At 46.0% G+C, this 27,765-nt stretch overlaps 1 protein-coding gene across 4 annotated transcripts in view; it reads left to right on the forward strand.

Moving 5' to 3' along the window:
* The window catches only part of LOC132077799 (calcium-activated potassium channel subunit beta-2), a 138,007-nt gene that overhangs the window by 70,185 nt on the left and 40,057 nt on the right, over positions 1-27,765 (forward strand). Inside the window, exon 1 of one of the 4 annotated variants that reach the window (XM_059479695.1) lies at positions 18,604-18,758. The exons of 2 other annotated variants lie outside the window; for them this stretch is intronic. Coding sequence is in view for 1 of the 2 variants with exons in the window: in XM_059479692.1 (XP_059335675.1) it covers positions 18,826-18,899 (74 nt within the window). In the remaining variant the exon portion in view is untranslated. Of the gene's footprint in view, positions 1-18,603; positions 18,900-27,765 lie in introns of those variants that run through there. One more of the 4 variants, XM_059479692.1, reaches the window with a different exon arrangement.

Raw genomic sequence — 27,765 nt, forward strand, 5'->3', positions numbered from 1 at the left:
AATGCATGCTGCAAGTGGTGGGGAAAGGATGAGCCCTGCATTCCATTACACTGTTCTAGTCCATAAAATCCACTCCAAATGGCTCAATATAAAGCTCAGTATCCAACAGCCCTCTCTGCTATTGTTAGGAGTTGCTGTAGAGTGACAGCACTAAGCACCCTCGGTCCTGCAGCTGCTCCCTCTCCAAGGCATCCACAAGGGACCAGATAGGCAAAGGGAAATAACAGCACAAAGTGTTCAGGATTAGGCAGCAAGTCAGTAACTGAAGCAGGAATAAAGCCCATCCCAGGTTCTTCCTGCCCTTGCTGTGTGCAGTGGGCTCCACACCTGCCCTTTGGTTCCACTTGATGCAAGATGCTGTGCTAGGACTCCAGTACCAATAACCACAGCTCCCACAGGCATCATGCAGGTCTGTACAGGCTGGCAAATAAACCAGCAAGCGTGGAATAGAGTCTTGGGCAAGACATTTCGTCCCTGAGATGGCAGAGGATGTGTGTGCCCAAGGAGAGATCAGAGAGGCAGCCCTGTTATGGGGGGCAGTTTTCAAAGGGTGCCACTCTCACTCAAAGCAGCCGTGGGTGTTTGTGAAGCCTCAAAACTCTGCCCACAGAATAAATCATATTTTGGTTTCCCCCACTGAAGAAAATCACTTGACATGTTTGAGCCTCAGAGCATGGAAAGGGGAACTGCAGGACCATCATTTTTATGTTGCCATTCACTTCCATCCCATCCTTTTTCATATCCACAATTTAAGGGCTCAAGAGGAATTCTTCAAAAGCTGTAATAGTGGCCCTTAATCATCCTCCCACTTTAAGATACTATTAAAAACAGGAAAGGTAAAACTGTCATCCTTCCTTCATCCCCAGGGCAACACGTACCAGCTGTGTGTTTGCAGGACCCACACATCTTTGGGTACACCACAAAACACTCCCAGGAGCAGAGGGAACAGCACAGGCAGGGGATTGGGCACCACCAAGGCTCTGGCAGTTTTACAATAATGACTGAGATTTTCAAAGGGGAACTGAACTCTCCAAATCTGATTCTAGCTCAGTGTGAATTGGACTCCCAACCTCCGGGGTCATTTTTTTAAAACATCCAGATCAGAATTAGCAACAAAAGCATTTGCCTTTTTTTTATGCGCCCTTTACTGCTGCATTTTCCATTACACAAGTAGGAAGCAATACTGTACTATAACAAGCAGCCAGAGCTAAGCTGAAACACCTCTCCTGCTATAATCCCTCTCTTTTAGTTGCTCATTTCCTTTTCTCATGGCATTCTCAAGAGGATTATTAATAATAACTGGGGACAGAGATCTTTTCTGTCTCTAACTTTGTAATGGGTAAGTTTTCCCTGGAACATATTACTGAAATTTTTTTTGCCAGACATGCCCCTGCCATGCCCCACTCCTCAGGAGCAGTGGTATTTCCAGAAATTAAGTTAGCTCCACTAACTGCATTATACCTTCAACTCTTGACAAACCACCCTCCATTGCCTTAATGTTCCCATTATGTTTGATACATTGCATCACTGTTCATTTATTATGGCATTTTAACTTAGGTTCAGATTATATATCACTGGTGGAGCACTCTGGGATAAAGGGCAATGAACGTTTTAATTGCCTGATAAATTATTAAGGACACTCCTTTAATTGGGTAACGTGGTGTTTACATCTTTGGAGCAAACACTTATGGAATCTGCATGGGTGCAGATTTGTCTAAACACACAGCCAGCAGCCTCTACCTCCCCTTGAGAATAATAGTTTTATCAGGCTATTAAAATAAACACCACACAGGATAGATTGTACCAGATGCCAGGGGAGATCAGCAGCTGGAACAAAGAGATGAGGCTCCATCAAAGTCAAAGGAGGTGCACTGACTTACATCAGCCAAGGGATCTCACTCAAAGCCAGGCAAAATAGCAAAAACCTACATTTTCCATTGCTTTAGCTAACCTAGTTCATCTGAACTGAAATGGGTCACAGTGTACCCACACAAGGAGTTCAGCAGCAAACCTGACTTCAGAGGGAGCCCAGGGAAAATGCAGCTGGGGAGACAAAGTGCATATTGTGCTAAACAGAGCCTGCCTGCAAAACCTGAGCTTCTGGCTGCTTCTGCGTGCTGGTCAGAAGTGAAACATCCCCTGGAAGGACACAGCCTAGGCAGCCCCTTCCAGCCCACAGAGAAAAGATGGGACAGCACAGCTGGGAGGAAGCACAATCCTGCCTGAAACCTCTCTGTTCCCAGCTTTTTCTTCTGTCTGTTCATCCCTGTACTTTGAAACTGGGATTTCTTCAAGTTTTGCCACATCTCTTCTTTCCTGAGCTGTGTGAATGTGAAAGTATTTGTTGCGTTCTTTCCAGACAGATGCTATGCTTCTTGCTTATTAAAATAGAGAGAAGGGAGCAGATTGTCTAGGATGAAGCTTTATGCTTCTTAGAAGTGTTGAAGAAATAGGCTTTTTAGGATAAGTTAACATTTCAAAGGTGTCTCATATCTATTTGTTATCAGCTTTTGGTAACACAGAGCGCCTGAGCTCAGTCCCTGCATACAAAATAACCCTGTAATGAATTGTGCTTTATCTCACTCTGACTTGACCCCTGCAAGTCAAGCTCTGCACAGGTTCAAGGTAAAGAGGTTCCAAGCCTGCAGGGGACAAAGCCACTTTTCTTTCTGTGACTTTGCAGTGGCTCCACTTACAGCTGGCTCTGGAGCTGTCTCCCTGTGATTCAGGGCAGTCCATGCTGGGCCAAGTGGCAAACAGTGCACAGATCCCATGGAGAGGGTGAAGACAGAGGAAACAAAGCCATAGCATTGCCTGTTTTAGCAGTTTGGGTACAGATATCCACTGCTTTCATTATAGGAGTTTGGCAGTGGCAGGCAGTCACAGCAAAGGGCGGCTGTGCTTGCAGCCATGTGAGATGAGCTGGAAGTCAGGCAGCAGCACCACCCTGCAGGTGTAATGGGGAGCCTCTGCTGGAGTCCTCTGGTGCAGTTTGGGACCTCCTTCTCTCCCCAAAAATGTTTTCACCAGAATTGCAGAGCACTGGGGCACCTGGCTTTCACCTTATCTAAGGCTTCACTCTCACTCCTCTACAGCCAGAGGACAACAAAGCAGTTTCATAAGAAAATACATGAACACAGATATACCTTTTCATGCACAATTTATGTACCTAGACAGAGTAGTTTTCCTAAGAAAATATGACACTTTAATGTCTCTACCTGCCAAGAGCTCACCATATTTCCTTGGGGCAGGAATCCACCCTTATGCCCTGCCACATGACCCTGTCTCACAGCTGGGTTTGGCCCCCACTTCCCACAGCATTTGAGTAAAAACACAGTTCAGCCTTACAGATAAAACAGCCCTCTGCCCTTTCAAGGACTGCTGAGGAAAACGCAGTCACAAACCTACTGCTTTCTGTTGGTGAATCTCAAAAACAAAGCCACATTAAGTGAAATCCCAGTTGCTGCCTCCTTACAAAAGCTGAGGTTGAAGCAGTGCATCCAGAAAAACATCTGATTCAATGCTCAGATCTTAGAAAAATCAATCCCTGTGAACATGCACCCAAACAAAAACAAGTGTAGATGGAGAAATTCCTCAGGTTAATGTTTCCAAACAGATCAATGCACAAATGCCTGTGGATTGATTTCCTGGAGCTTCCATCCCACATTAGCTCTTCAGGACAATCCTAATCAGCCATGGATCTATGAATACAGGACTGGGGCCATTACAATTTCTTCTCTCACCTTCTCCAATTTGTCTTTTCACTTCCTGCCAGACTCTGGCTGCTTGGGCACCTGCTCCAGAAAAACCCAGAACAGCCCTCCTTGCTCCCCCTCCATCCTGGAGGACATCAGGACAGCCCAGGGACCAGCCCTGCAATGTGCACCCAGAAATCTCTCTCTAAACAGCCCCAGACCTTTCAGGGGAGTCATTTGCAGGATCATATTTCAGCAGTAAAAATGAGAACAAGGTGGGGAACAACCTCAGACAGCCACACTGAGACTGCAGCAGCAGAGCACCCGGGCTCTGCTCCCTTGGCATGGAGGAAAAATTTAGTTGCAGTTGATCCAAAAAGGATGTTTTCCATGTAATTAATAATGTAAATATTATTAATTTATACATTTTATTAAATGTTATAAATCTATTAACTATATATATACAATAATTAGATATTATATCTATTATAAATATATATTTATACAGCATTATTAGGTTATTATTTTATACATTTTATTAAATTTAATTAATAAAATCCACATTTCATTTCAAGTCTGCTTTAAATATTTTGAAATACAGTTGTTTATTGTTTTTAACTAAGGGACATTTTAAAATTAGAAAACCATTTCAAAACAGAGTCCAAGAGTTTAATTTAAATTATTGAAACAGTATCTTGTGAGCTTTAAAACAGAGAGAGAAACAGTTTTGGAAGTTCTGAACTAAAAAATTCTGCAACCAAAAACATCACGCTGACCTAGGACATTATTTCAAAAGTCTGAGCAACACTGAAGCAAAAATTCCGCTGAAAAAATTCCACTTGGAGAGAGTTAGTGGCAGCTTCTGCAGCCTGTTGCCCATTCTTTCCCTCTCTGCACGTCTTTACAATGAAAACATATCTAGAAGGGTCAGAAGCAGAAGTGTGTCATCTACACTATCTGCAGGGATTAGAAAACTGGTATGAATTATCCCTTTCATTAATTACTTGATCCTACCTAATCCCCAGTAGATGATGTTGACCTCAATAGACCAAATCTAGGTTTCTTGGCCTACCCAACCCTTTTGCAGTGCTTCCAAGTCCCATTGCAGAGATACTTTCAGCTGTGTTAGCTCCTGGCTGGCTTTCACTCGCTCACAAGTTCCATGGCACATCCACAGTGAGTCCTGCCAGCTGCTCTGGGCAAAGCCCAGCCCTTGTGCAGCCCTCAGAGAGCTGGGTGCATGTGCCACACTGCCCCAAGACATCATAAATCCTCCAGAAAGGACAAGGAAATGTCTTAGATGTGTGCTACTCTGAAAATTCAGGGGGATTTATGTCCTGCTGTGTGTAAAATCCCAGAGAGCCTTGGGCTGTTGGACATCCCAGGCCAAACTGACACCAAAGAAGGGCCTAAAACTGCAGCGTGAAGGAGGCAGCACTGGCACGAAGCCATTTCTGAGGGATACCAGCTCTGTGACGTAGGCAAATTGATTTTTAAGCTTAGTGGCTACTTATCTCCAACAGCAAAATTACATTCAATTAGGCTTGCTAAATAATTCATGGCAATACTTTGCATGTGGCAGGAAGCTCCAGCAGTGAATCACCAGCGTTTCACATCCCTGTGCTGAGAGAAACTTGGATTGTTTCTCACACAAATACATCCTTCATTATTTCCACCATCCACATCCAGATTCTCTGGGGCTGGAAGCCTCACTGGCTCCTGCATTTGAAGGGATAAAAGCATCTGCAATCCTGAGGGGAAGGGCTTGGGAAGTGTGGATTGACAAGGAGCTCCACATGGCCTGGCAATGATTGTCCCCCTGTACTCTGCTCTCCTGACACCCACCTGCAGTGCTGCACCAGCTCTGGGCTCCTCAGCATGACCAGGACATGTTGGAGTGAGCCCAGAGGGATGCTCAGAGCACCTCTGCCATGGACACAGCTGAGAGAGCTGAGGTTGTTCTCCTCCTGGAGAAGATGAGGCTCTGGGGACACCTCAGAGCTCCTTCCAGGGCCTAAAGGGGCCTGCAAGGGAGTGCACAGGGACTCCTGGCAAGGGAATGGAGACATGTAACAGGGAGCAATGGTGTTAAAATGAAACAGAACAGTTTTAGAATGGATACTTGGGAGAAATTCTTGACCCTGAGGAAAGTGAGGCCCTGGCACAGGTTTCCCAGAGAAGCTGTGGCTGCCCCATCCCTGGAAGTGTCCAAGGCCAGGTTGGACAGGGCTTGGAGAAACCTGGGCTAGTGGAAGGGGGTTGGAACAAGATGATCTTTAAGGTTCCTTCCAACCCAAAGCATACTATTATTCTATGAAAAATAATTGTTCCTATTGTGATTTTTAGCTTAAAGCAATTTAACCATACACGGAAGCAGGATTTACTGCTGGATTCTTCTCCAACAAAGAAGCTCTGCAAATTTTTTGTAATGAAGTGGTGCAGAACCACTGTTTAGTCATGCAAATGAAACAACAATTAACTGTAAGGCATTCTGAGGACCATGAACTTTTTGCCAGAATTCATAGCAAAAGATTTTTATTGTCAATCAAAAGGAACAAACACTTCAAAACTGTCCTTTGTGTGTGTGCATTGTTGGGAGAAGGGCAAACAAGACAGAGTAAACATTTTCTGCAGTCTGCAGGATACACAGGGTATCAAATATTGCTGGAAGGATGAAAAGAGTTTTCTGAGAAACCTATGAACAGATACATAGAATTACTACTGCAAGCTGAGAGGGAAGAAAATTTTCCATTCATCACTGAGGCACCCCCACCTTTACCAAATCCATTCTTTTGCTATCTCCTTCACAACACCACAGCAGACTTTCAAAGAAAAATATTTCAGCAAGCAAGCTACAAAAATCCATTCTGTTCTGCTTTGCAGTCTGAATTATGTTTTCCCTTGATGGTCAAACAAACTGTTTTTCTCCCAGGGCAAACCCACTATCACTCCACTGAAGCTTGGTGAGCAATCCCAGGCTTGGCCCAAGACAGCCAAACCTTAGCTGCCTCCTGGTCTCAGTAAATGTCTGCTCTGGCATTTGAAATCCTTCTCATTAATTGGGTTTTTAAATACTTGTATTAATACACAGGGAACCTAGAAACATGGGCTGGAGCATGTTGGATTAGAAACGAAGAGCCTGCAACTGTGCCTCCTGCTAGCTGGACGGTTTTGTTTATTTGTGCCATCATGTTTTACACCCTCCCCTGCATGGGAGTGTAATTAAAGTCACCTGGAAACATGAGGCACAGCCAAGCCACTGCTTCCAGTCCTGCATGCCAGTGTATTCCTCTGATTTGGGTTTTACATTGCCTCTCAAATGCAGCCTGGCTCCATGTCTGCTCCCAAAGAATGGGCAATTCCATAAATATGTGGTACCCCCTCCTCAGCTACACTTTTAATCTGGAAATCCCAGGTGCTGGGGCCAGCAGTGCCAGCCTGCAGCTCAGAGCACCCACAGCACTGTGGGTGCCAAGTCAGACTTTCATGGCACTCCACACACATTTAAAAGCCCAGCAGAGGCAGGGAGGGAGGGAGATCCACTCCACACTGCACATGCAGCACTCCCCTCTTTGAACTAAAGCATTTTGTAAACAGTTTAGCAGGCTGTATATAAAATTTGAGCTATTACCCTAATCTTAGAGATTACTACAGACTCCCACATTGCTGAGGGATCAAAGATGAAAAACCATTTTAACCTGTGCTTCCACAACGTGAGATATAATGACCAGGTACTCAGCTGTATAAACTGCTGCAACTTTATTTTCTCTGCCAGCAATAGCAGCCAGTTCACATCATCCAAGGACTTCTTGCGAGGTTAGTATTAGACAAAGCTGGTGCAGGTCTCACTAAACTCTCTAGCATTTATTCTTTTTTTTTTTTGGTTTTTGCTGAGATCTCCACTGATGCAAAACAACTCAGTAGGAGAATGTCTATGCTGCAAACACTTGAGTTTGTTGACACAGAAGATCAGCAATAGATACTTTAAAAGAAGAAATTTTAAAATGCTTCCACCACAATTTCCAGAGTGAAGTGGGTGGGACTAAGATCCAGTGGTCCTACACAGCACATGGCAAGGAAGGAGCACAAGCACCCATCCCAGGCACAGGCTGTTCCCAAATTCCTGCTTGTCCCTGTTTGCAGGGTGTGCATCCTGCATGACACAGCCACAGCTTCAACCCAGCCAGGGAAACAAGGTCATTGTCATCCTGATAGCCAGCAAACACTGAAGCTGTGGACTGACAGCCTCAGACTGTGGCTGTCTCCACAAGACAACCTGTGATGCTCAAGAAATACCCAACTGGTTGGGGGTGGCTCCACAAGCAGCAGCATCCTCTATAATGAATGAACCAGTTGTACTCTGCACAAAAGCCCCACAGAATTTGGTTTATCTCTTGGTCACCAGTTCAGCCTAGAGCTATAACTGTCTGTGAAAGCCAGAGAGGAGGAATCCAGCTCAAAGTTTTGGAAGGGAAAGCTATGAAACAAGCCCCACAGGTGTTCTGAGAACCAAGTGTTACCTGGATCTCTGGAGATGGAGCCAGGTGTCTGCAGTGGGGTTCACACCCTGCAATCAAAGCAGGCAGCACACATCATAAAACACTGAACATCAGAGGCTAAAAGACACATTGCAGGAGGAACATATGCATTATAAAAGAGTTGGTGAATTAGTCAGAGACTGGGAAAAGACCGGAAAGGCTGGAGAACACTTGAGCATGATGCCAAAAAACCACCAGCCACTGAATGGCCCTGCTGGTTTGTGAGCTGATGGCTGCTCACACCATTAGGACCAAGAGTGACAGCACTAAGATTCATCACACGCATCTACTCTGGACTCAATGAAGAACTGCCCCAGTAAAAACCTGCCAGCTCTGCTGATGTATATTATTTTTATTAGAGCAGCCTCTCTGATAACCACATTCATTAGGAATTTTAGCAATTCATCCCTTTGTGAAAACTTCTGCCTGTGAATTCAGCACAGACAGATGTGAATGGGAGCTTTGGAAAGACAGCATTATCATGATTCAGAGCTATATTTGTCAGTGGGTGTAGCAAAGAGAAAGGTTTAAAGTAGTTATTTCTCTGCGAAGCACATTTGTGAGTGAAATGGTAAATTACTGACGAGCCTGTGCTACCACCCGAATTTGTATTTAGCCTCCCACTTAATCCTAAAGTCAGATGCAACATGGGGACACTGAGCCCATTACTTCAGGATGCAGTATCTTGTGCTCTTCACTTTTCTTGACCAAGATCTGCACATATTCCAAATTAGACACAAAACCAAAAGACAGGAACTTTCCTGATGGCAGCTCAGTGAAGCAGGATGGAGCAGGATCCAGCATCCCTCCCTCTGAGCTCTCCCACCAAAGCTGTGGGGTCAGGAGATGTCAGGCAACGAGTGCCATGTCCCTGCCAAGGCTTGGTGAGCAAGGGTGGGGAACTGCAATAATTGTCACCTGCCATTTCCTTTCCAATGTGACAGTGCAGAGGCACAAAAGGAGCAGTTTTCCCCCACTGCCCCGGTGAGACAAAGCAGCCAAACAGCCCCTGGTACATCCCCTGTGCATGGAGACCTCAGAGTGCCTCCCCATTCCCATTCCACAGCCTATCCAGGACTTGGCTTTGTGATTCCTGCTTTGGACAAGCACTGGGTGAGCTCCAACTTGCAGCAAAGCAGGGTTGGAAAAGAAGCAGCAAAAACCTGACCCTTGCTGGGGTGCAGGACTTCCCAGCTGTCCCAGTCAGCAAAGCTGTTTCTCCAGCTCAGAAACACAGGGTGCACAAAACAAGGTGTCAGAGATGACCATGGGGACAAGGTGACACATTTCTAATGACACCCTCCATACCACAGGCTGCTCCATCCCCAGGCTGCCCTCAGACAAGGGTGTTTCCAACCTGGGCCATGGCAGGAGCTTTTGGAAATGCCCCTCCAAGCATACAGAGTGAAGCAGCAGTTTCCACATCTGCTCATTCAGCAACCTAAAACCAACAAAAATTCAGAGTCCATGCACAATTTCAGTGTTATGCCCTGGTGCCACAAAATGAAGCTTTTAGCAGCAAGGTCACACACAAATTCCCAAGTTTGCCAAGCAACGTCATCCCATTCCCACAACAGCCTGACAGGGCTCTCAGAAAAGGAAGCAGCATCTCTTGTTTAAGTCTGTGTGCATTTGTGAATTTCTCAGCTCTCTGTAAATGCTAAAGGTTGCATCATACTTTAAAGGGTCAGGAACAGGAAATGCAACAGCCTTTGACTTCTTTTCATCCTCACAGCAAAGACATTCGCTGTGGTGCTGAGGGCATAAAATCTGTCCAGTCCTGCTGCTAAACTAGGGATATCATTAAATATAGAGGGATAACACTCTGTTTGTAAGCCATTGAACCATCAGTCTGACTGCTCCCCAGTCTCTACCAAAAGCCACAGGTCAACACCCAGCCCCTCCTTTCCCCTGGACAGGGCTGAGGAGATGAACATGCATGAAACAGCAGCCAGGTATGCTGAAAAATCAACATTTCAGGCCAGAAAATCCATCCTCTTTAACCTGTGAAGAAATGGGTTTAACCTTGTGATGGTATTAACACAAATCTCACACTATAGGCAAACAGCAACTTAATTTTAGTGACATATTTTTATCCCCGGATGGCCAGTCTTGCTAAGTGACATGTCTGATCCTCCAGAGGGGCAAAACCTGCAGTATGCTGTTATTGCAACAGACAGGTGAGGAAAATCACCACACAGACCCAGGAGCCCATCCCATGCAAGGGGACTCAAATGATGTCAGAGGTAGCAAATGCCACAGTGAGTTAACCCAAACTCTGCTGGAACAGCAGGAATAAGGGCTGACAGATGTGCTCCCCTAACAAAAAGTTCATCATGGCCTCTGTGGAAATGAGGTGTCCTTCCCTGCTCCAGCTGGTAAATGTTCAGAGACAAGGGGAGCAGACAGACCAGAATTCTGATTACACTGTGCTGGGTTGGACAGGGGTGCTACATCCAACTTCACTCTAATACTTCAAAGTCCTTCAGAGGCATTTTAAACAAAAGGCTAAAATGCAAATCTCAGCTCTTGCCAGCTAGAGAAGAATTTTCCACAGCAGCCTCTGAAACACGAGGCACATTATTATTAACGCTGTGCGAGAAGTGGACATTAATTAATGCTGAATTGCAAAGAAATTCCAGTAGTATCACATATTTCACTCCTGCTGCTGCAGCAATGAGCTCATTATGAATAAAGAAATTAAAAACATATATCAGAAGGCACAATTAATGGCCTTCCTCTTATTATTAACTGTGAGCAACTTTGACCACCAGACTAGAATAAACGAGGAGGAACTATCTCAGCTTTTGTTACAGGATAAGATCACAGCCCAAGGCACATCCTTTGCTGAGAACAAAGTGTTTATCAAGTGACTTCAAAGATACTCACTGTGACCTTGAGCCAAACACTTAATATCTGCCAACCAGCAGGTTTTCCATCCACAAAACAGTAACAGCAGCTCTTACCTCCTGCAAATTCAAAGTTCAGGGTGCAAGGTCCTCTTTTCTTCTCTGTCCTTATGCAATGGATTCTATAATGGTTGTGAAGACCCTTGAGACTCTTTCAGCCACAGTAAGGGGGCAGTGAAATTACACCTGAAGGGCACCTGTGTGGTATTTAGGAGCAGCCCTGCTGGAGGAGGGGCTGGGGTAACCAGAAACATCTGGATTGGTGGCTGAGAAGCAGCACAGCAATGGGTGGTTACAGCAAACAAGGGGAAAACTGGGCTCAAAGGGTCAGAGGTGAGCCAAGACCAGCTGAAGTGGGTGAAGCAGATCAAGCAGGATAGGGTCAGTAGATCAAAACTGTGCTGCCAGGAGGAGAGTTGGCACTTTCCTTGTGAAGGTGAAGGATTGCACCATCATCCTCAGAGAAGAGCACCAAAGCCACAGCTCAGAAAGTCACTGATGCTCCAAGGATACCTGAGAGCAGCTCAGCTCCACCAGCAGACCTGGCCCAGGGACTCCAGCTCTGCTCCTCAGCATTTGCCTGTTCCCAGGACATCTGTCACCCTGCACATTAACCCAGGCTGACACTCAGCCAGGCACAGCTGCAGTGAACCTCTCTGCAAGTTCCCATGTCAGACACTTATTTCAGTACCTCTTGCTTTCACATCTCTACTATTTTTACTGTTTCCATCAGTCTTTTTGGCTAGCTTGCCTTCAAATTATTTCCTTCATTGCTGTGCCAATACATGTGTCAGTGACAGCAAAATTCCATGAAGCTTAACTAAATCCATGTTTTCTGGTAAATAATAGCAGTGTGTCCCCCTGTTCAAAGAAAATTATGAGAGATTTATTAATGTAGCATCAAATGAATTTTTGTTTTATGTAATTATGCATTGAATTTAAAAAGAGATGTCATGCAGGCAATCTTTAGAGTCATAATAGACAATCTGTAAGAAAGAACAAAGGAAAATAATGTTAATAAAACATTATGCCCTAAGCAAGAAATAGGCTTCATATATCAAACATGAGTAAAGATAGTTATTTGATGTAAAATGGAGGTGTGACCTTGCTGCAGAAGTGTTCATTACCTAACACTGCAACAAGCAAATTAATGGGTTTTGGAATGGTGCAAATAGCAGTAATAATAATAGTCATTTTGGTTTCTGGCATTTGCTTGCTGACAGCCAGATTTAGCAGCAAGTGGTTTGTGTAATATTTTTTTATGAAAGGGATTGCAAATAGAATCCCACATAACCTTAAAGACATTAGAGAAGCATGTGTTTAGTGCAGGGGTACTGATGAGTAATCAAGGCTTTACAAATGCTTATATGCCAAGCAGTGGAAGCCCAAAAACAAAAGGCTGGCTGCCAGAAGGGGATGTGCCTCACACAAGGACACAGGTACATGGGGTACTCTCAAGCATCCTGACATTCCATGGGAAGGTGATGATTGTAGTTACTATAGAAATTGCAATTTCACCTGCATTTTGCACCTGATAAATGGTGATAAACAATTAGTGTGTTGGTGCTGCTTGAGAGAACAGCAGCACTGCTGGGAGGTGTAGAATTGTCAGGTTCAAACATCCTCCTCCCTGCAGAGAGTCCCTTGCTAAGTGATAAGGGTTGTCTGAATTACCTGCTCCAGTGGGTCCCAGCTCAGTTCTGGCCCTCCTGGACTGTCCAGAGCCCTGATAGCCAAAATGGCACCACCTCAAATTACCAGCCAGAAACTTCATCTTCAGCAGCTGCAGGGGAAGGTTTGCCCTTCCCACCCCCTCAGCCTGTCTGCAGAGCACCAGCAGCAGGCCACAAGAATAATGTGCTATTCCAGGTGAAAATTTACTGCAAGAGTGACTGCTGCTCCTGGAGGAGTTGGACAGATAGGGAAAAGCTGATGGCACTGCAGTGATAGAGAGAGCACTGAAGCATGCTGCCCCAGCTGAAGGATGTGCTGCCAAAATTTACCAAAGGAAGCAGAAAACACTGTACAGGGGGTTTTACTTCATTAAACCTCACAAAAACCTAAACTGGGCTTAGGAGCCACTTGTGACAGAGCAAGTGTTCTGTGTGGACCTGGCAGGATTGCCTTTGTTTTTCAACAAAGATCACAAATAGATTTCTAAAGCACTTTGATGTGTTTAAAACAGTGAAGTTACTAGGCAAGTAGGTACAATAAAAGAAACATCACTGCAAATGGAAAACCCCCGAGCATATATGCCTTTCTAAATGCTATTGAAATTTAAAACTCTGATAATTGCTTTGTAATGTAAGCAATTGCATTATGAGCATGAGCGCCACAGCCCATGCATCACCACTTTCAGCTCTGCCTTCAGTCATTTCCCCAAAACACACTCTGATTGCAGTAGACTTAAATCTAACTCATGGCAAGCACTAAAGTAAGTTCATTCAATGGGCAAACCTTGTTTCTCTGTGGTTATCTGTTCAAGGATGGCACTGTGGGGCAAGGGAGCCTGTCCTGGCATGGCCAAAGAGCTCCAGCAGCATTTCCAGAGAGCACCAAACACTTTTAGGTTTGGTAAAATCACAGCTGTGATTTATTAGAGACCACCAGAACAAGGCAACTTTTCTCACACAGAAAATTTCCCTCCTCAAAGTGAAACAAATTAAAATGGAGAAGGTATAAACAAACCTGGCTGCACCTGTGCAAGCTGTTGTTTCTTTCAGACCTGCTCTGAATTTAGCAGCTTCACAGGCTGCATTTAAATTATATTTAGTCTGCCCTGGGTTCTATGGTTTCCTCCTCTTCCATCACTACCCAGGCTGATGCCCAGCAGCCAGGGCAGACACAAGGGTCTGCCTTCCTCCCCTCCACCTCTTCTGTGGACTAAATACACAGTAAATCACAAAAAACCCCAGCTGCATCCGAGAGAGAATGCACTGAGGAGGGAAATTGCCTGAAGGTGCAGGAAAGGCTGGATTTGGTGCATGGGATCAGCAGCTGCCCAAAGCTGGAACAGGATCTCCATGGTGCTGGGATACAGGTGACCAACCTGCTGCTGGTGGGTCCTCCCATGAGTTTGCTGCTTATGCTATGTTTTTCATAGAATTCAGGCTGAATTTGTGTGGTGTGTGCCTGCTGCTGGGTTTGTGGAGTGAAAGTTTCACAAAATAGCATCACAGTTTGTGAGCAGTGGTCTGGAGAGGAGATGCTGTGTTTTCGCTGTGTTTTCTCTGTGTTAAGGTCTCTGAAGCATTCAACTGAAAATCTTTAGCAACCTTGTACTTAGGAAGAGTGGGAATTTGACAGTAGATTTTTGGTGTCAAATGTGTGCCTTTTGCTATTTCTGGGGAGGCAAAAAAAGGAAAGAAAAGCAAGCCAAAGTGGCCAAATGGTGATCTATCCTAATCCTCAGTAAAGACCTGCCCCAACTTAGGTGCCAAATTCTGCAGTCAGGCTTGCTCCCAAATGTTCTTATCCCCCAGATCCCAGGAAGGGAAACTTCCTTCCCAAATCCTCGGGTTTGGGGACAAAAGCAAAAACTCCTTTTCCCTTTGCCCTTCCAGAAGAGCCATCCCAAGTGCATCCCAGAGCTTTGAGCTTCCTGCTGGGTGCTCAGGACCGGGAATATCCCACCAGGTTCCAAGGGCTGCACTGTCCTCCCACAGACCCCAGCACAACCAGGGATCATGGATCATCCACACCTGGGACAGGAGTCTGTTTTAAGCACTCCTGTGCCCATGTCCCAGACCTTTTGGCCATGCTGCAGTCATTACCACTTCTGAGAGGGCTGCAATTTTCTGTACTTTCAGTTCCTCAATTACATTGATTATCACATTAAACATTCCTGGTACTACAGGAACAAACTAAAAATAATAAGCTTGTATCTTCCTAATACAAATGAAACCCATTTGTACTACTAAAAGTGTAGCAGGTTCATTGTTTCACACTAATGAAGCTTTCATCTCAAGAGATTCAATTCATAAAAAACTTGCCAAGGCTTTCCATGTTTTCTATTTTTTCAAACTGCCATTAACAGTCCTTTAAGTTCATATCTTATTCAGCATTAGGCCAACAATTGAAATAAAAAAGCGAAGAGACACAGAAAAGCAGAAAAAAAGCACTATCATCTCTGATGGCAGGGACCCCACATCAGGGTCAGTGCCCACCCAGGCTGGAGGCTTTGTGCACCTTGCCCTGCTATGAATAGCTGCAGACACCTTTGTTCCACTTCCCAAAATAGAGACACATTGCAAAGGAGATAGGAAGAGCAGAACACTGCACATGAACTCTGTTTTTATACCTATAAATATCCATTTGTAACCAAACCCAGGCAGGGTGGGCAATAGCCCAGCTGAGGAGATGCTCTGTGAGGGAAGCCAGGTGGGGGTGAGGAACCAGCAGGTTTTGATGCTTTTGCACTTCTCCCCATGACATGGTCCAAGTCACAACACTGTGATTAAACATATCACATAAAAATTGAGATCTGGCCACTCCAGAGGTTCAGCAAAGGTAAAGAGTTAGATCTGCTTCAGGTCTGCTCATTGTCAGCACAGGCTTTGAGGGAGCATCTCCTGCTCCAGAAGAGTTGTGGGGGGTTAGGCATTGCACCAGGCTCTGCTCTGAGGCTCCCCCAGGGGATATGAGCTCCTGCTACCCCTGGGTAAAACAAAAATGGTCCTGCTTTTCCCAGTCTGGTGGCTTCTGGTGACAGAATGGCACTGAGTGGCAGTGCTGCTGGAGCTGACCTCTCTCCATCCTTCTCTCCATGAGGGGATCCTGGAGATGAAGCCAGCCAGGACATGCCTGCAGACATCCCTCCCATCAGGGGTTCCATCTGCTTCCTTCCCTCCAACAGGCACAGGCTGGTAGCAGCAAAGGCTTCCAAGCTTCAGGAAGGGAATTTAAAGGCAGGAGAGAGGTGAAGGAGAGGCTTTCCCTGGTAATTTCCCTTCAAGCCTGAAACAGCAGCACCTGCTCATGCCAAGGCTCAGCACCCACAGTGGGAGCAGGAAGGGGGAGGAGGAGCATCAATCTCCCCTTTTCTTCGTGACTGAGGTGGAAGTCAGGCCTTGCTTATCAGAGCTTTGATTATCTAAAAACTCATCCCTTAACCAGAATGAGGTCATGTTCCTGACATGTTCAATTGCATCAAAAATCAGCTTGAATATATCAGCTCTCATTTATCAGAACCAGCTTATTGTCACTCATATTCCTTGATAAATGTAGGTCTGAGCACTTTTGGCTTTGCTGGGATGGGCAGCACATTTACACTCAAGCGTTTTCCTGCTAAAATTAAAGATCTGAAACCACAGGTCTGAATCTAAGCAGGGCTGGATCAGCCTCCCCAGGCAGAGCACATGATGCTGGAACTCTCCTGCTCAGATATTAGAGGTGCCACACCACCTAATGGGAGCACAGATTTGGTCCCAAATTGGTGATATCGATGGAGCATGGTCTCCTTACTGTCAGAGCTGCCTGGAAGAGCCACACTCCAGCTGCTGGTGCTTCCCAGGGCTGGGCAAGCTTTCACAATGAGCTCCAAACCCTCCTGCAGGAATGGAAAAACATCTCACGGATTTGGTGCTTTGTTGCTGTTTGTTGTGATGATTCAGAGGAATTAGTGCCATGGAACATAAGGCAAGTGAGGAAATACAGAGGAGGATCTGGGTTGCCAGTGTGAACCTGCCTTGCTCTTCATCCTCTGCTCACTTCTGCCAAGGGCTGCTGCAAGGGCGTTGCAAGAGAAGTCTAGGAGTGATATTAATTCCTGATTTATCTGGGAAAAAGAACTGGAAGCAGCTTGGTTCCACTCATTTGTAATTTGATGTCCCCTTCACTACATGGGTGGGCTCAGTATCACAGAAAGCCCCACCAGAGCAGGACAGTCCTGCTGGCACAGACTCAGCATGCACAGGGAGCTGGAGCTTTCTGGCTGCAGGTGCACCAGACATGCACAACACGAACAGTGATCTCCAGCCCAAAACCATTCCCTCATCCCTGAGGAACCCCAGGCAAATCTCACCACAGAGCTTTTTTTGCCTCTGGCATCCTTCACTTACACTGACTCTCTGAGCACAGTTACTCACTGTTTCAAACACACTCTTCTTAGCTTTACCTTGGATCAACTTTTCCAGCAATACTGATTCCTAGAAAAATAAATCTTCAGTGAGCACCTTCCCTGCAGCTTGAGCAAGCACCAGAGCACAGGCAGCACTTTGCTGTGTGTGAGGAGGGGGTCAGGCAGCAGGGGCTCCTTGCCAGAGCCAGAGGGCAAGCAGGCAGCATCAAACACACCAGGCACACCTCCTGCACAAAGTCACCCCATCTCTGAATCCTTGTGCTTGGCAATCAGTCCCACACAAGCAGAAATCTGGCTTATTAAAGCATGAGCTGCTGAGCCCCTCGTTAAATGCCAGCCTCATTTCTCCTGGGGGATTATTTACCCTGCAGATGGGGTGACTGACCCTGGAGCAGCAAAAAGGATTTCTAGCAGAGATGAGGCAATTGGGGCACATTTGCCATCCGTAGGGTAATACCATGCTGTCTCACAGAGAGGCTGCTTCCCACACATATCAGAAAATATCCAGTATAGCTGCGTGCACACAAGGCATATGTTTCTGTATAAGGTATCTGTATAGTGTAGCTCCTCTTCCTGCTTTCACTCTGTTTTATCTTTAAATTGGGAGAGCTTTTTAGTAGCAAATCATCAGAGAGGAACTGCTAGTTACCAAGGAGATTCTCTGATGAATCACAGACTGACTGGTATAAGACCTAGACAGGCTGTAGCTTCTTAATTTGCGAGACCTTACATTTCAAACGGGGGGAAAAAAGATCCTCTCACAACTAACTGTGGACCTGGCCAGCAAGAGCTGCTTTTCCTTCTGCCACAGCAGCAAACAGCAAGAGCTCAGCATGGGAAATCAGTGAGCAGCCGGGGACGAGCGGGAGCGCCTCTCCAGCACACTCTGGGCTCAGGAAAGCAAACAGCACCCAAGGACAAAGTGGTCCGATGGAGGTGACTGAGGGAAGGGCTGGGAAGCCCCTGATTTCCCACCAGCACAGGCAAGGGCACGCAGGGATGAGCGAGCACTGGAGAAGGAGCCGCACAGCTCCTGCACAGCCCTGACGCTCCGGAGGCAGAGGGGGCACGGCCAGCCAGGGCTCAGCACAGCACTGGCACTGCCCCAGCCCTGATCTCCTTTCTCTGCCTGACTCCTGCAGCTTCCTTTCAAGGAAAAATGAGAGAGATGAGCTTTGCCAAATGACAGAGAACGCACCGACTCCACACGGAGCGTCCTGCCCTGGTGGAAATGGCCATCATGCCCCAGAGGAGTCACGGCAGCCCAGGATGTGCAGGCAGAGTGGATTTCAAGAAGAGTTTTTATAAACGTGGGGAGAACAAGGAGCTTCGTGAAATAAAGTTTGGAGAGAGAAAGCTCAGCTTTTTTTGGGTTGACTTTATTCAGAGGGTCTTCACACCCACTTCCTACTGACAGCTTGTTTCTGTGTAGTTGCTGAATTCTGGTGCTTTGCCTCTATTTAAAAACCAAAAGTAATTAAAACTTCCTGGGAACTGTGAAAGCAGCAAGAAATACTTGGACACATTGAGAGACGAGGTATTTGGAAGCCTTCTGCTGGTAGCTAGGCTGTTTTCCCAAAGGTGGCAGCTACAGAAGTTCGTAGATGAGAGGGAAAATCTCCCTGTCGCATCCCATTGAAATCTCCATTTTAGGCACTGCTGCTCCACTGCTGCTCAGGTAAACCTGATCCTTATGGGGGGAAGCTGCTGGATGGGCCAAGCAATTTGGGATGGGGCTGGTGGAAGAACTTAGGGCAGTGCTGGGGAGTGGAGAGTAAGGCATGTATCAGAGCACACGCAGGTTTGACTGCTAGGTGCACACTGGAAAGGATTTCCTAGAGTGATTGCAGCTGGCAAGGGGCTGGCACCAGCCAGGCTTTAACCCAGGAGTCGAGTGAAGGGCATTTTATTAGTCAAACAGTTTCAAGTGCTGCTCTGAGTTATAAATTACACTTGCTCATCTGAGGAATGAATTCGCTGTTGGTAGCATTTGTGGGCTGGAGCTAGAGGCTTACAATGATGTCTAACTGATGCATATTGTAATGTTTCAACTTATTAGTGTACCCTGTGGACGTCATTTGGAAAGCAAAATATTCCAGAATGCTGCAATAGAGACTGAAAACAGCATATGGGGTAGGGAAGGGACACAAGAAACACTCCTTGACAGCAAGCTGCTCTCAGAACCACAAAGAAAAACTGTCAGGAAATTCCAGGCTGTGGCTCCCAGCCAGGGGGGAACTCACTGTCCATCCCCTCCAACTTCACACGCAGGAGTTCATACAGCATTCACTGGCAGTGCTCCCCAGCTGTGTCAGGCAAGCTAAAGGTGTAGGAGTAACAAATTAAAACAGGCTGCCAGCTTTAATGCACTAATTGGGGGTTATGATCTCCCTTTTTTTAGGATGGACTTGAAGTCATGTATATGTTTGAATTTAAAATAGAAAAATACTGAGGAAGCTGTAACTGCACACAAACTTCCCACTGACAGAACACAAACTTCCACACTCTCCCCAGCTTCCCCAGCACTCTGGCCCTGGGTTGATTTGGAATATCCATATTCCTCAGAATGCCTTCAGAATTCTTTTGTCCAAATGTGCACAAGCAGCAGGAGCTGCTGGAACAGGAGCTGTAATACACACAGTGATTTTAATCCAAGAATAGCAAACAGGCAGGTTAGGGATTTACAAACAGAACAACTAAGGCAGCGAGCATTTAAATAATGTGGATAAAAACGTGAAGATGGATAGAGCAAGTGTCCAGATGGGAACTTAGATCTTCACTTGCACTTTGTAATAACAATCTGGAAAGCCTTGGATGTTGCTTGCTTGTGATTTTTGCTGCACAGTGCAGTTGGTCTGAGCACAGGGACAGTAGCAAAGCCCCTCATGGTGTGATCCCTGGGCTGGAGCAGAACCTGCATTCTGCCTTAGCTCGTGAATTCTGACTGCAGCAAATGAGTAGGAGATGGACAGAGGTCTGAAGAGTAGCTTTGGAATTGGGTTTGTCACCACAAACATTTGCCTGTTTAGGTGAATATATAAGGTCAAGGAAAGAGGTGGGAATTCACAAGGAATATAAACTACCAGGTGAAGGGTGAGTTCCACCAAGCAGTGGGGCTTAGCAACATATTTGGTCCCTCCTACTAACCTGGTGTGGGAATGGGGAGAGATCTTGTTAGATAACACTGAAATACAAAGAGACTGAGAGGCAGAGCTTGCTCCAGCCCTCCACACACCCTTCCATGGTGTTTCTGGGCAATCGCTTATTCTCAGCGCACAGAGTGTCTGTTGCTGAGCATGGAGTCCAGGCACTGGGGAAACTTATGAAACAGCCATACAGATTAGCTCTCTGTCATAATCTCCTCAGTCCCACTGGAGGAAATCCTGTCTTTCCCTAGGAGGCCTTCACTGCCCCACTAGAAATCATCTTATTCTCCAGCAGCCCCTGGGTAGGCAGGGGGGTTTTGCCTCACAGGGATGCCCTGCACCAGCCTCAGTCACTGGGTCCTCACCACCCAAAAAAAGTGGGTAGATAGGTGCCACAAGGTATGCTCCCTGTGTCCCCAGCATGGTGTCCCAGCATTGCCCAACCTCAGGCATCACCCCAGGAGCCCCAAGGCTGCAGTGGGTTGAATCAGGACTCAGCACCAGCCCAGCACCTCCCATGCCCTGGAAGGCAAAGCTGTGTCCTGGCACAGCAGGGAGGTGCAGGATCATTCCTGCCCACCTTCTCTGGATGACCCAGACTGCACCAAGGGGCTCTGCAGCCAGCACTCCTCCGATGGGAGCGTGGGATTTACAGCATGGGGCTCAGGAGAGACAAGGAGCACAGCATGGTAAAGGAAAGCAAAAGGCCTCAGCATCCTTCCCACCTTCAAAGCTGGTAATTGTTTCTTATTTCCCTTTCTACTTTTGCTTTTAAAGGAGCTGGAGAAGTCACTTCTCTGTGCTGCTTTACATGCCAGGTGCAGACTGCTGGGAGATCCCAACACCAAGCACTGAACCTTGCAGATCCAGTGCCTTTCAGGCTATATCCAAAATGCCAGAGGCAACCCAGCAGACTGGAGCATTGCATGCATCCAGAATGACCAACATCTCTCCCCTTTACACTCCAGGATCAGCTGGTATGTCAGCGTGCCCTGAGCCAGATGCAGGATGTTGTGCCAACAGAGGGCAGGGATAGCAAAGAAGTCTCCTGGCTTTTTGCATGCTTGTTCAGAGGCTGCAAACACAGGAGTACTGATGCTTGCAGCACCCTGCAGGTCAAGGGCAGCAAAACTGAGTCAGTGGAGGGATCTGCATGAGCTTCCTGAAATAATGCTTGGGGGGGACATGCCAGGAGTTCCCAGTCCCACAAGAGTGTTCCTTTGGAGCTCTGCAGTGCCTGCTGGGCTGAACAACCCTTTTGGCTCACGGAATCTAGTTTAAATGCAACAAGCATCCTCCCCACACAGGTGTGAGCCACAAGCACCATCATTCCAGACACACGAGCCACTCAGAGCCACACTGCCTCTCTCTTAATGGAAAAGAGGCATCACAGCAGCAGCTACACCATGGGCCATTAACTTACTGCCTGGCAGATTGATCCTGGACTTTAACATGCATTTAACTAGAGGTTTAGAGCAGAGGTATTGCAGTTGTAGAAATGCACTTTTACAGGAGCAGTTTTAGTGCTGGTTGAACTCGGTGGCAAAGCTGCCTCTGGCTCCTGTGTGAGCAGGGACTCACTTCTGTGTGTCCAGGCAAACTGTACTGGGCTTGAGCTGAAGAGTAGCCCTCCACACTAGAAATACAGAAACTGGAAAAACTGTCCATTTTTTATTTTGCCTCAATTCTTAATTCTGTTGTTGATGTATAAAGGTTGGTGAGGGAAGCACAAGTGAAAAACCTCAGAAATGCTTTAAGCCTGTCCATGTCCCACCCACATGCTTAAGGTTGGGTTTATTCTGCTTGAAACTGAAGTCTGATCCCTGTTAACAGCACAGTTAATTATATCTGAGTAAGGAGCTGTGAGGTTTTGAGGAGCACTGGACCTTTCAGAGGCAGGGGAGCTTTTCGGGAAGCACTGCCAGATGACCTGATGGGTCTCAGCACTGCAGGCTCCCCTCCAGGGACCAGCAGGTCAGCTTTGGGAGGCAAAGGTCATTCCTGGGATTTCCTGTCAGCACAAGCTCTTAGTGAGGAAGGAAAAGAGCTTTCCCCCCTCACCTCATCTCCAGCCCTCTCTCTTCCCACTCAGCATATGTCCATCCTTCTGTGTCCCCCAGCTCTGCCATCCTCATTAGATTTCCCACCCAGGCCTTATTCTACCTGCCCAACTGTCCTCAGGCTAAGGCTCTACATCTGGCACTACAAATTGCCTTATTCTCACTCTCCTCCCATCCCTCTGCTCTCCATCCCATGGCCTCCTGCCCTCCTGCATTGCCCCCACACCACATTCTTATCTATGCCTTCTATGGGGTGCTTCCAGCACCTCAAAAAACCCCTCCAGCCAAATCATTGAAGCCATTTAATACCACATCTGACTGGTACAGGCATTGAACTACTTAAAATAATTGCATTTCTCACCACTTACAGATAAAACAGACCCTTTTTAATCATGTTTTAATCATTAAGATACAGCCTGATGTGCATTACAAGATTATTAACAGCCCCATAAGTGAAATAACAGATACAAGACCAAAACCTAAATCATAAGTGTTCTCAGATGCCTGTAGATTAATAATTTTATATCTCCATAGAAGCATTCATCAAGGCTTTCCATTCTCACAGAGTCTTAAAGCCACAAGACAGCTCTGCTCCCAGTTGCAGCTCTGCCTTTCCTGCAGGAGCAGAAGAAGGGAAGTAAGGCACTTGTTTGCCTCCAAATAGAAGTTAATGAAAAATATGGAACAGGATATAAAGTTTTGATTCCTCATTATTCTGTTTCACTCTGTGAAAAAACAGTGCCCTGCTGTGTCTATCCTCTACAGCAATTATAGAATTAAAACTGCTTTTAAAGTGTTTTTTTCTTCAGTGCCTTCTTGAAAGTACACATCCACTCCTGATCTCATGGGCTCAAACTGTACTGCTGGTATTTTTGAAATTGATTGCAGACTCCTGATCCATTAAAAATAAGCAACACCACGAGCAAAACAAGAGCACAGGTGCTGCTGAAAAGTGCAATCACTGCTCAGAATCTGAGCTTGTGGTTCCAGAGACAGAAACCCACAGCCTCCTTCCTGCAGCACAGGGGCCAATTTCCCTCCATTTGGTTTTAAAGAAATGCCCACACAGCAGTGCCTGAGCTCTTTGTGCCCCTATGGAGTGTTGTAAGTGCTCAAGGAGCAGCACAGCTTGGTTTTAATTGCATAAGCACACAGCTTGTTCAAACTGCACTCAGGCTCACACTCCAGGATCTGAAGAGTTCTTCAGAGCAGTCACGGCGCCGGATGCATCAGTCTCCTTTGCATGCACACAAGGTGCTTGAAGGCCCCCATCCCTGCTCCTGGGGTACAAATCACAGCATTTCCTTTTTGCTGGTGACTCAAAAAGACCAGCAAATTGCTGGTGTCACAGTGGTCAGGGAAAGCAAAACAAAAAGTTTGAGCAGAAAGGCTCTACCAGGATTTGGATGAGTTTAATCCATCTCCTCTTTATCTTTACAATGCAGAAGCATTTCATCAGGGCACCAGGAAGCCACAGCACTGCTCCCAGCTCAGTATTTGCAGGAGGGACTATTGTGTCACACACACAGACACCCATTCCAGACTGGGCATTTTTGTGTTTTTTTGTTTGCACCTGACACGAGCACCCAGCCACACTCAAAAGTCAGTCAAAGCATCTGCAGCTTCCACGGGCAAACCCACCATGTGAGACAAATGGTTCAATTGTTCTCACCATGATTAATGGCCATGAACCTGAAATTTCAGTTCATGCCAAGGAATACAATAATCATCAATAAATTCTGTCCACAAATAACCAGAGAAGTCTTGAGCTGTGCTACGGACCAAGGATGGGAAGAGGACTCGTTTATGCCTCAGTTGTTTGTGATCACTCCAACACTCCCAAAATTGGCTCCTTCAGAATTATATTTAATGAGTTATTGCTGTAGCCTAACCCAGGGCAGCTCAGTGGCATGTCATTAGATGTGCAGTCTGACACTACAGACAGCTGCTCCCACCCAAAATCACTTATTAGAGCTCATGCACTTGTTCAGGCCAAGAACAACCAGGTACCCAGGTCAGGCAATTAGAACCATCAATACCCTCTAGTCAGGCATGCCTAAGCTGTGAGGAAAGGTTGTTTGTTCAGCTGGGAGAAGGGAAAGCAAGTCCCTTGTCCCTCATCAGAAGCATCCCTTTTGTGGAGCTCCCTTTTGTGGGACCAGGGCCAAGCTATTGCTTCTTCAAGGCCCTGGCCAAACTCCAGCCCTTAAAGAGCTTTATCAATGGCATGTTGTTAGGTGTCCTCACAAAGAAGATATTACAGAAATATGGGCTATCATTCATTATTGCTGCCAGTTTTATAGGACAGATGTCAGCAGAGCACAGCCAAGGCCTCGTGTTTGTGGTGCCAGCAGGACCTCACAGCCCTGGAAAAGCAGGTCAGGCACCCCCATACTTGGCACCAGCTGGGGACAATGCCACCAGTGAGGGTGACCACAGACAAGAGCTCAAATGCTCTGCTATGGTTCAAATCTGTGTAATTTTATTTCTGTCCCAAAAGTGCTTTTTCTTCCTCCACCCTTAACTGAAGCCCTGACTGCTGTTCCCAGCGAGGTGACTTGGTGCCCACGTGCATCTCCTGGCTGCACCCTCATGCATTCCCCCAAGCTGCTTCCCCATCAGGGTGTCCACAGGAGCACTCAGGCTCAGCCTCATGCTGCAAACCATCTGGTACAGGCAGCATCAATCAGCTCCCCTCAGGCAAGGTCTGATTATTAACAGTGGAATTTTCCAAATATTGACTCATTTTAGCCTAAATAATCTCATTCTGTTGTTATTGCCTACAAAGCTGGCTCCGCTTCACCTTCCACAATACTTCAAAAGTGACTGAGCTGCATCAAAGACATCTCCCGTGTAACAGCACCAGAACCAGGTCAGGTTTAGCACAGTCCATCAGCTAAACTGAAACTCCCAGACCCCCATCTGCTCCTATCAGGCAGTGACAGGCATAAATCAATACACTCATTCCTGCACTCTTTTTCAATGGCTGCATGCCTACAACAGGGAGGGAAGCACACACTTTGAGCCTTATTGAACTTTAACATAGATTACTGTGAACACAAAAAGTGGCATCTTGTTCCAATGTAATATACACATTTCACCCCAGAGGGGTGCAGTACAAGGACTAAAGATATTTTAAGAAACAATGTACATACATATAGGAAATACATCAGACTACAGTACACAGTACCTGGAAACACAAAGAACAATTTTCCACTTGCTTGCAGCTTCCCATTCTTTGGTCCAAAACCTCTTAAAAAAACAAAAAACAACAAAAAACGCACAAAAAACACCTCAAAATTTCTTCAAAACATATCACAAAGAAACACCACAGAACAAAGCCCCAAGCCTCCCTCTCTCCTGGGTGAGCTATTCCCCTGCTCTTCATCAGCTTTGATCATGGGCACCTGGAACCCACAAGCACCAAGCTCATGCTGGGCTGATTGCTCTGAATCGCCATGGTTTCATTAACTTCAACAGATCCCTGATGATAATCAGTGTCAGCTGAGGATGCAGAAACTGTTTCTGCTATTTGTTTATGAGCCCAGGCAGTGTTTGGAGAGAGTAGATAAAATAAAACATTATTTTTCTTAAGCCTGAATTCGGGAGGGTGGTAGCTCCAGTTAACTTGCTTGCAAGCAGAGGGATTTGCTTTGTGATACATTGATTCTGACTCTGAAATTCAGAGGTTTAGCATCCATTTACTTAGAACAACTTCAAGGAACAGCAAACAGGAGGTGGAAGAGGTTTTGGATATTTTCCTGTTGCTAAGGAAACTTCCTCTGTGGTGGCTCTGTGCTCGCCCCAGCTGGGTCACTTGGGCTTTGCTTCTCTGAGTAAGGGGTGAGTCATGGCTGGAGAGCAAATGCACAAACTTCCTGAGGGATGCCTTTATTGTGTGCTTCCACTCACAAGTGAAAATAACCATTGTTAGCAGTGGCTCATAATAAAAAGCTCTAGCAAATCTATATTAATACATTCAATAGTAGTCACATGCTGTATATTACCAATTGTATCTAACCCTTCAAACACACAGGGAAAATAAAACTATTTTTTCCACACATTTTTATGGGTCCTGTCAGTGTTCGAGTACATCATGCCAAAAATGTCTTGATGTCACAATACTTTGAATAACACTGTTTTCTAGTTCCCCTCACATGATACAACCAAAATCTGAGTTACTCAACACCAACATTCATTTCTGAAACTACCAGTAAGAGATTTTTGCATGTGAGGCCGTAATGGGAGGTTTGTTTGGTTTTACAGTAAAATAATTGCTGTGGCAATTTATCAGCCCCACAAACATAACATTGTTATGGCTTGGATAGCAAAGCTCACTGTAAACCTTTCCTAGGTGAGCTGTAGTACCCCCTCTTAGGGTTGGGGTGTTTGGCCTTAGGATTCCAAATTATGCTCCAAATTTTCAGACATTCCAAAGCTTGGAAGGTGAGATGAGTTAATGCCCAAACCTTCCTCTACTCTCGAGGCAGCACCTCCAAGTGAGACCTGATTCCATCTTGGCTTGGAGAAATGATAAATTTATCTGCTGCTGCCAGCTGTGAAACTGCAGAGAACTTGAGATGAGTATCCACAGCATTCAGCCCCACAGGCCAGGGTGTTGTTCTTTTTTTCTGGTGCTAGATAAAAGTCCATCAGCCTTCTGGGGAAGAAGAGGGTACAAGAGTTAATGACTCAACAGTGCCACAAGCTGTTCTGCCTGCCATGATGGGGCTCTTCTGGGAGCACTGCTTTTGTTTTTGTTATTTTGATATTTTTGTGATTTTCTTCAGTTTATCTGCAAGAAAAGGTCTAATCTCATGCGTTATCAGCCACACAGTCTCAGATGAGACCATGTGGAAATGGTTTATGCTACACCCATGCAACACCCAGAACACTTTGGGTGTGAAGATTCAATGACAATTCGAAGATTCAATGACAATTCCTCAAAGGCCCTTCCAAAGTGTAACCTAAAGCCCTCAAGTGAACATTTTACTTCCTATCCACTGATCCTATTTCTAATTATTTATGAAAAACAATGACTGATTTCTGAACCAAGACTTTCTGAAGATTTAACAGCTTGGCATTTGAGCATCAGTGACTTTGTTTCACTCAATTTTCCCATCCACTCCCTCAACTAGATGTCCCCTCCCAGCAGAGAGCTCCAGGGCCAGCCCTGTGTCATGAAGAGCCAACAGGCAGCATATGGTGACACTGGAAAAAGGCAGTAAATTTTCACATGTTGTTTGACCACTGACTGCAGTTGTACATGGCTCAGAGAGGAAATCTCAAAGCAAGCTCCTTTGCCTTCCTATCAATGCCTGAATCATGCAGCAGCTCA

This window comes from Ammospiza nelsoni, chromosome 10, assembly GCF_027579445.1.
Source record: "Ammospiza nelsoni isolate bAmmNel1 chromosome 10, bAmmNel1.pri, whole genome shotgun sequence".
NCBI classification, from domain to species: domain Eukaryota; kingdom Metazoa; phylum Chordata; class Aves; order Passeriformes; family Passerellidae; genus Ammospiza; species Ammospiza nelsoni.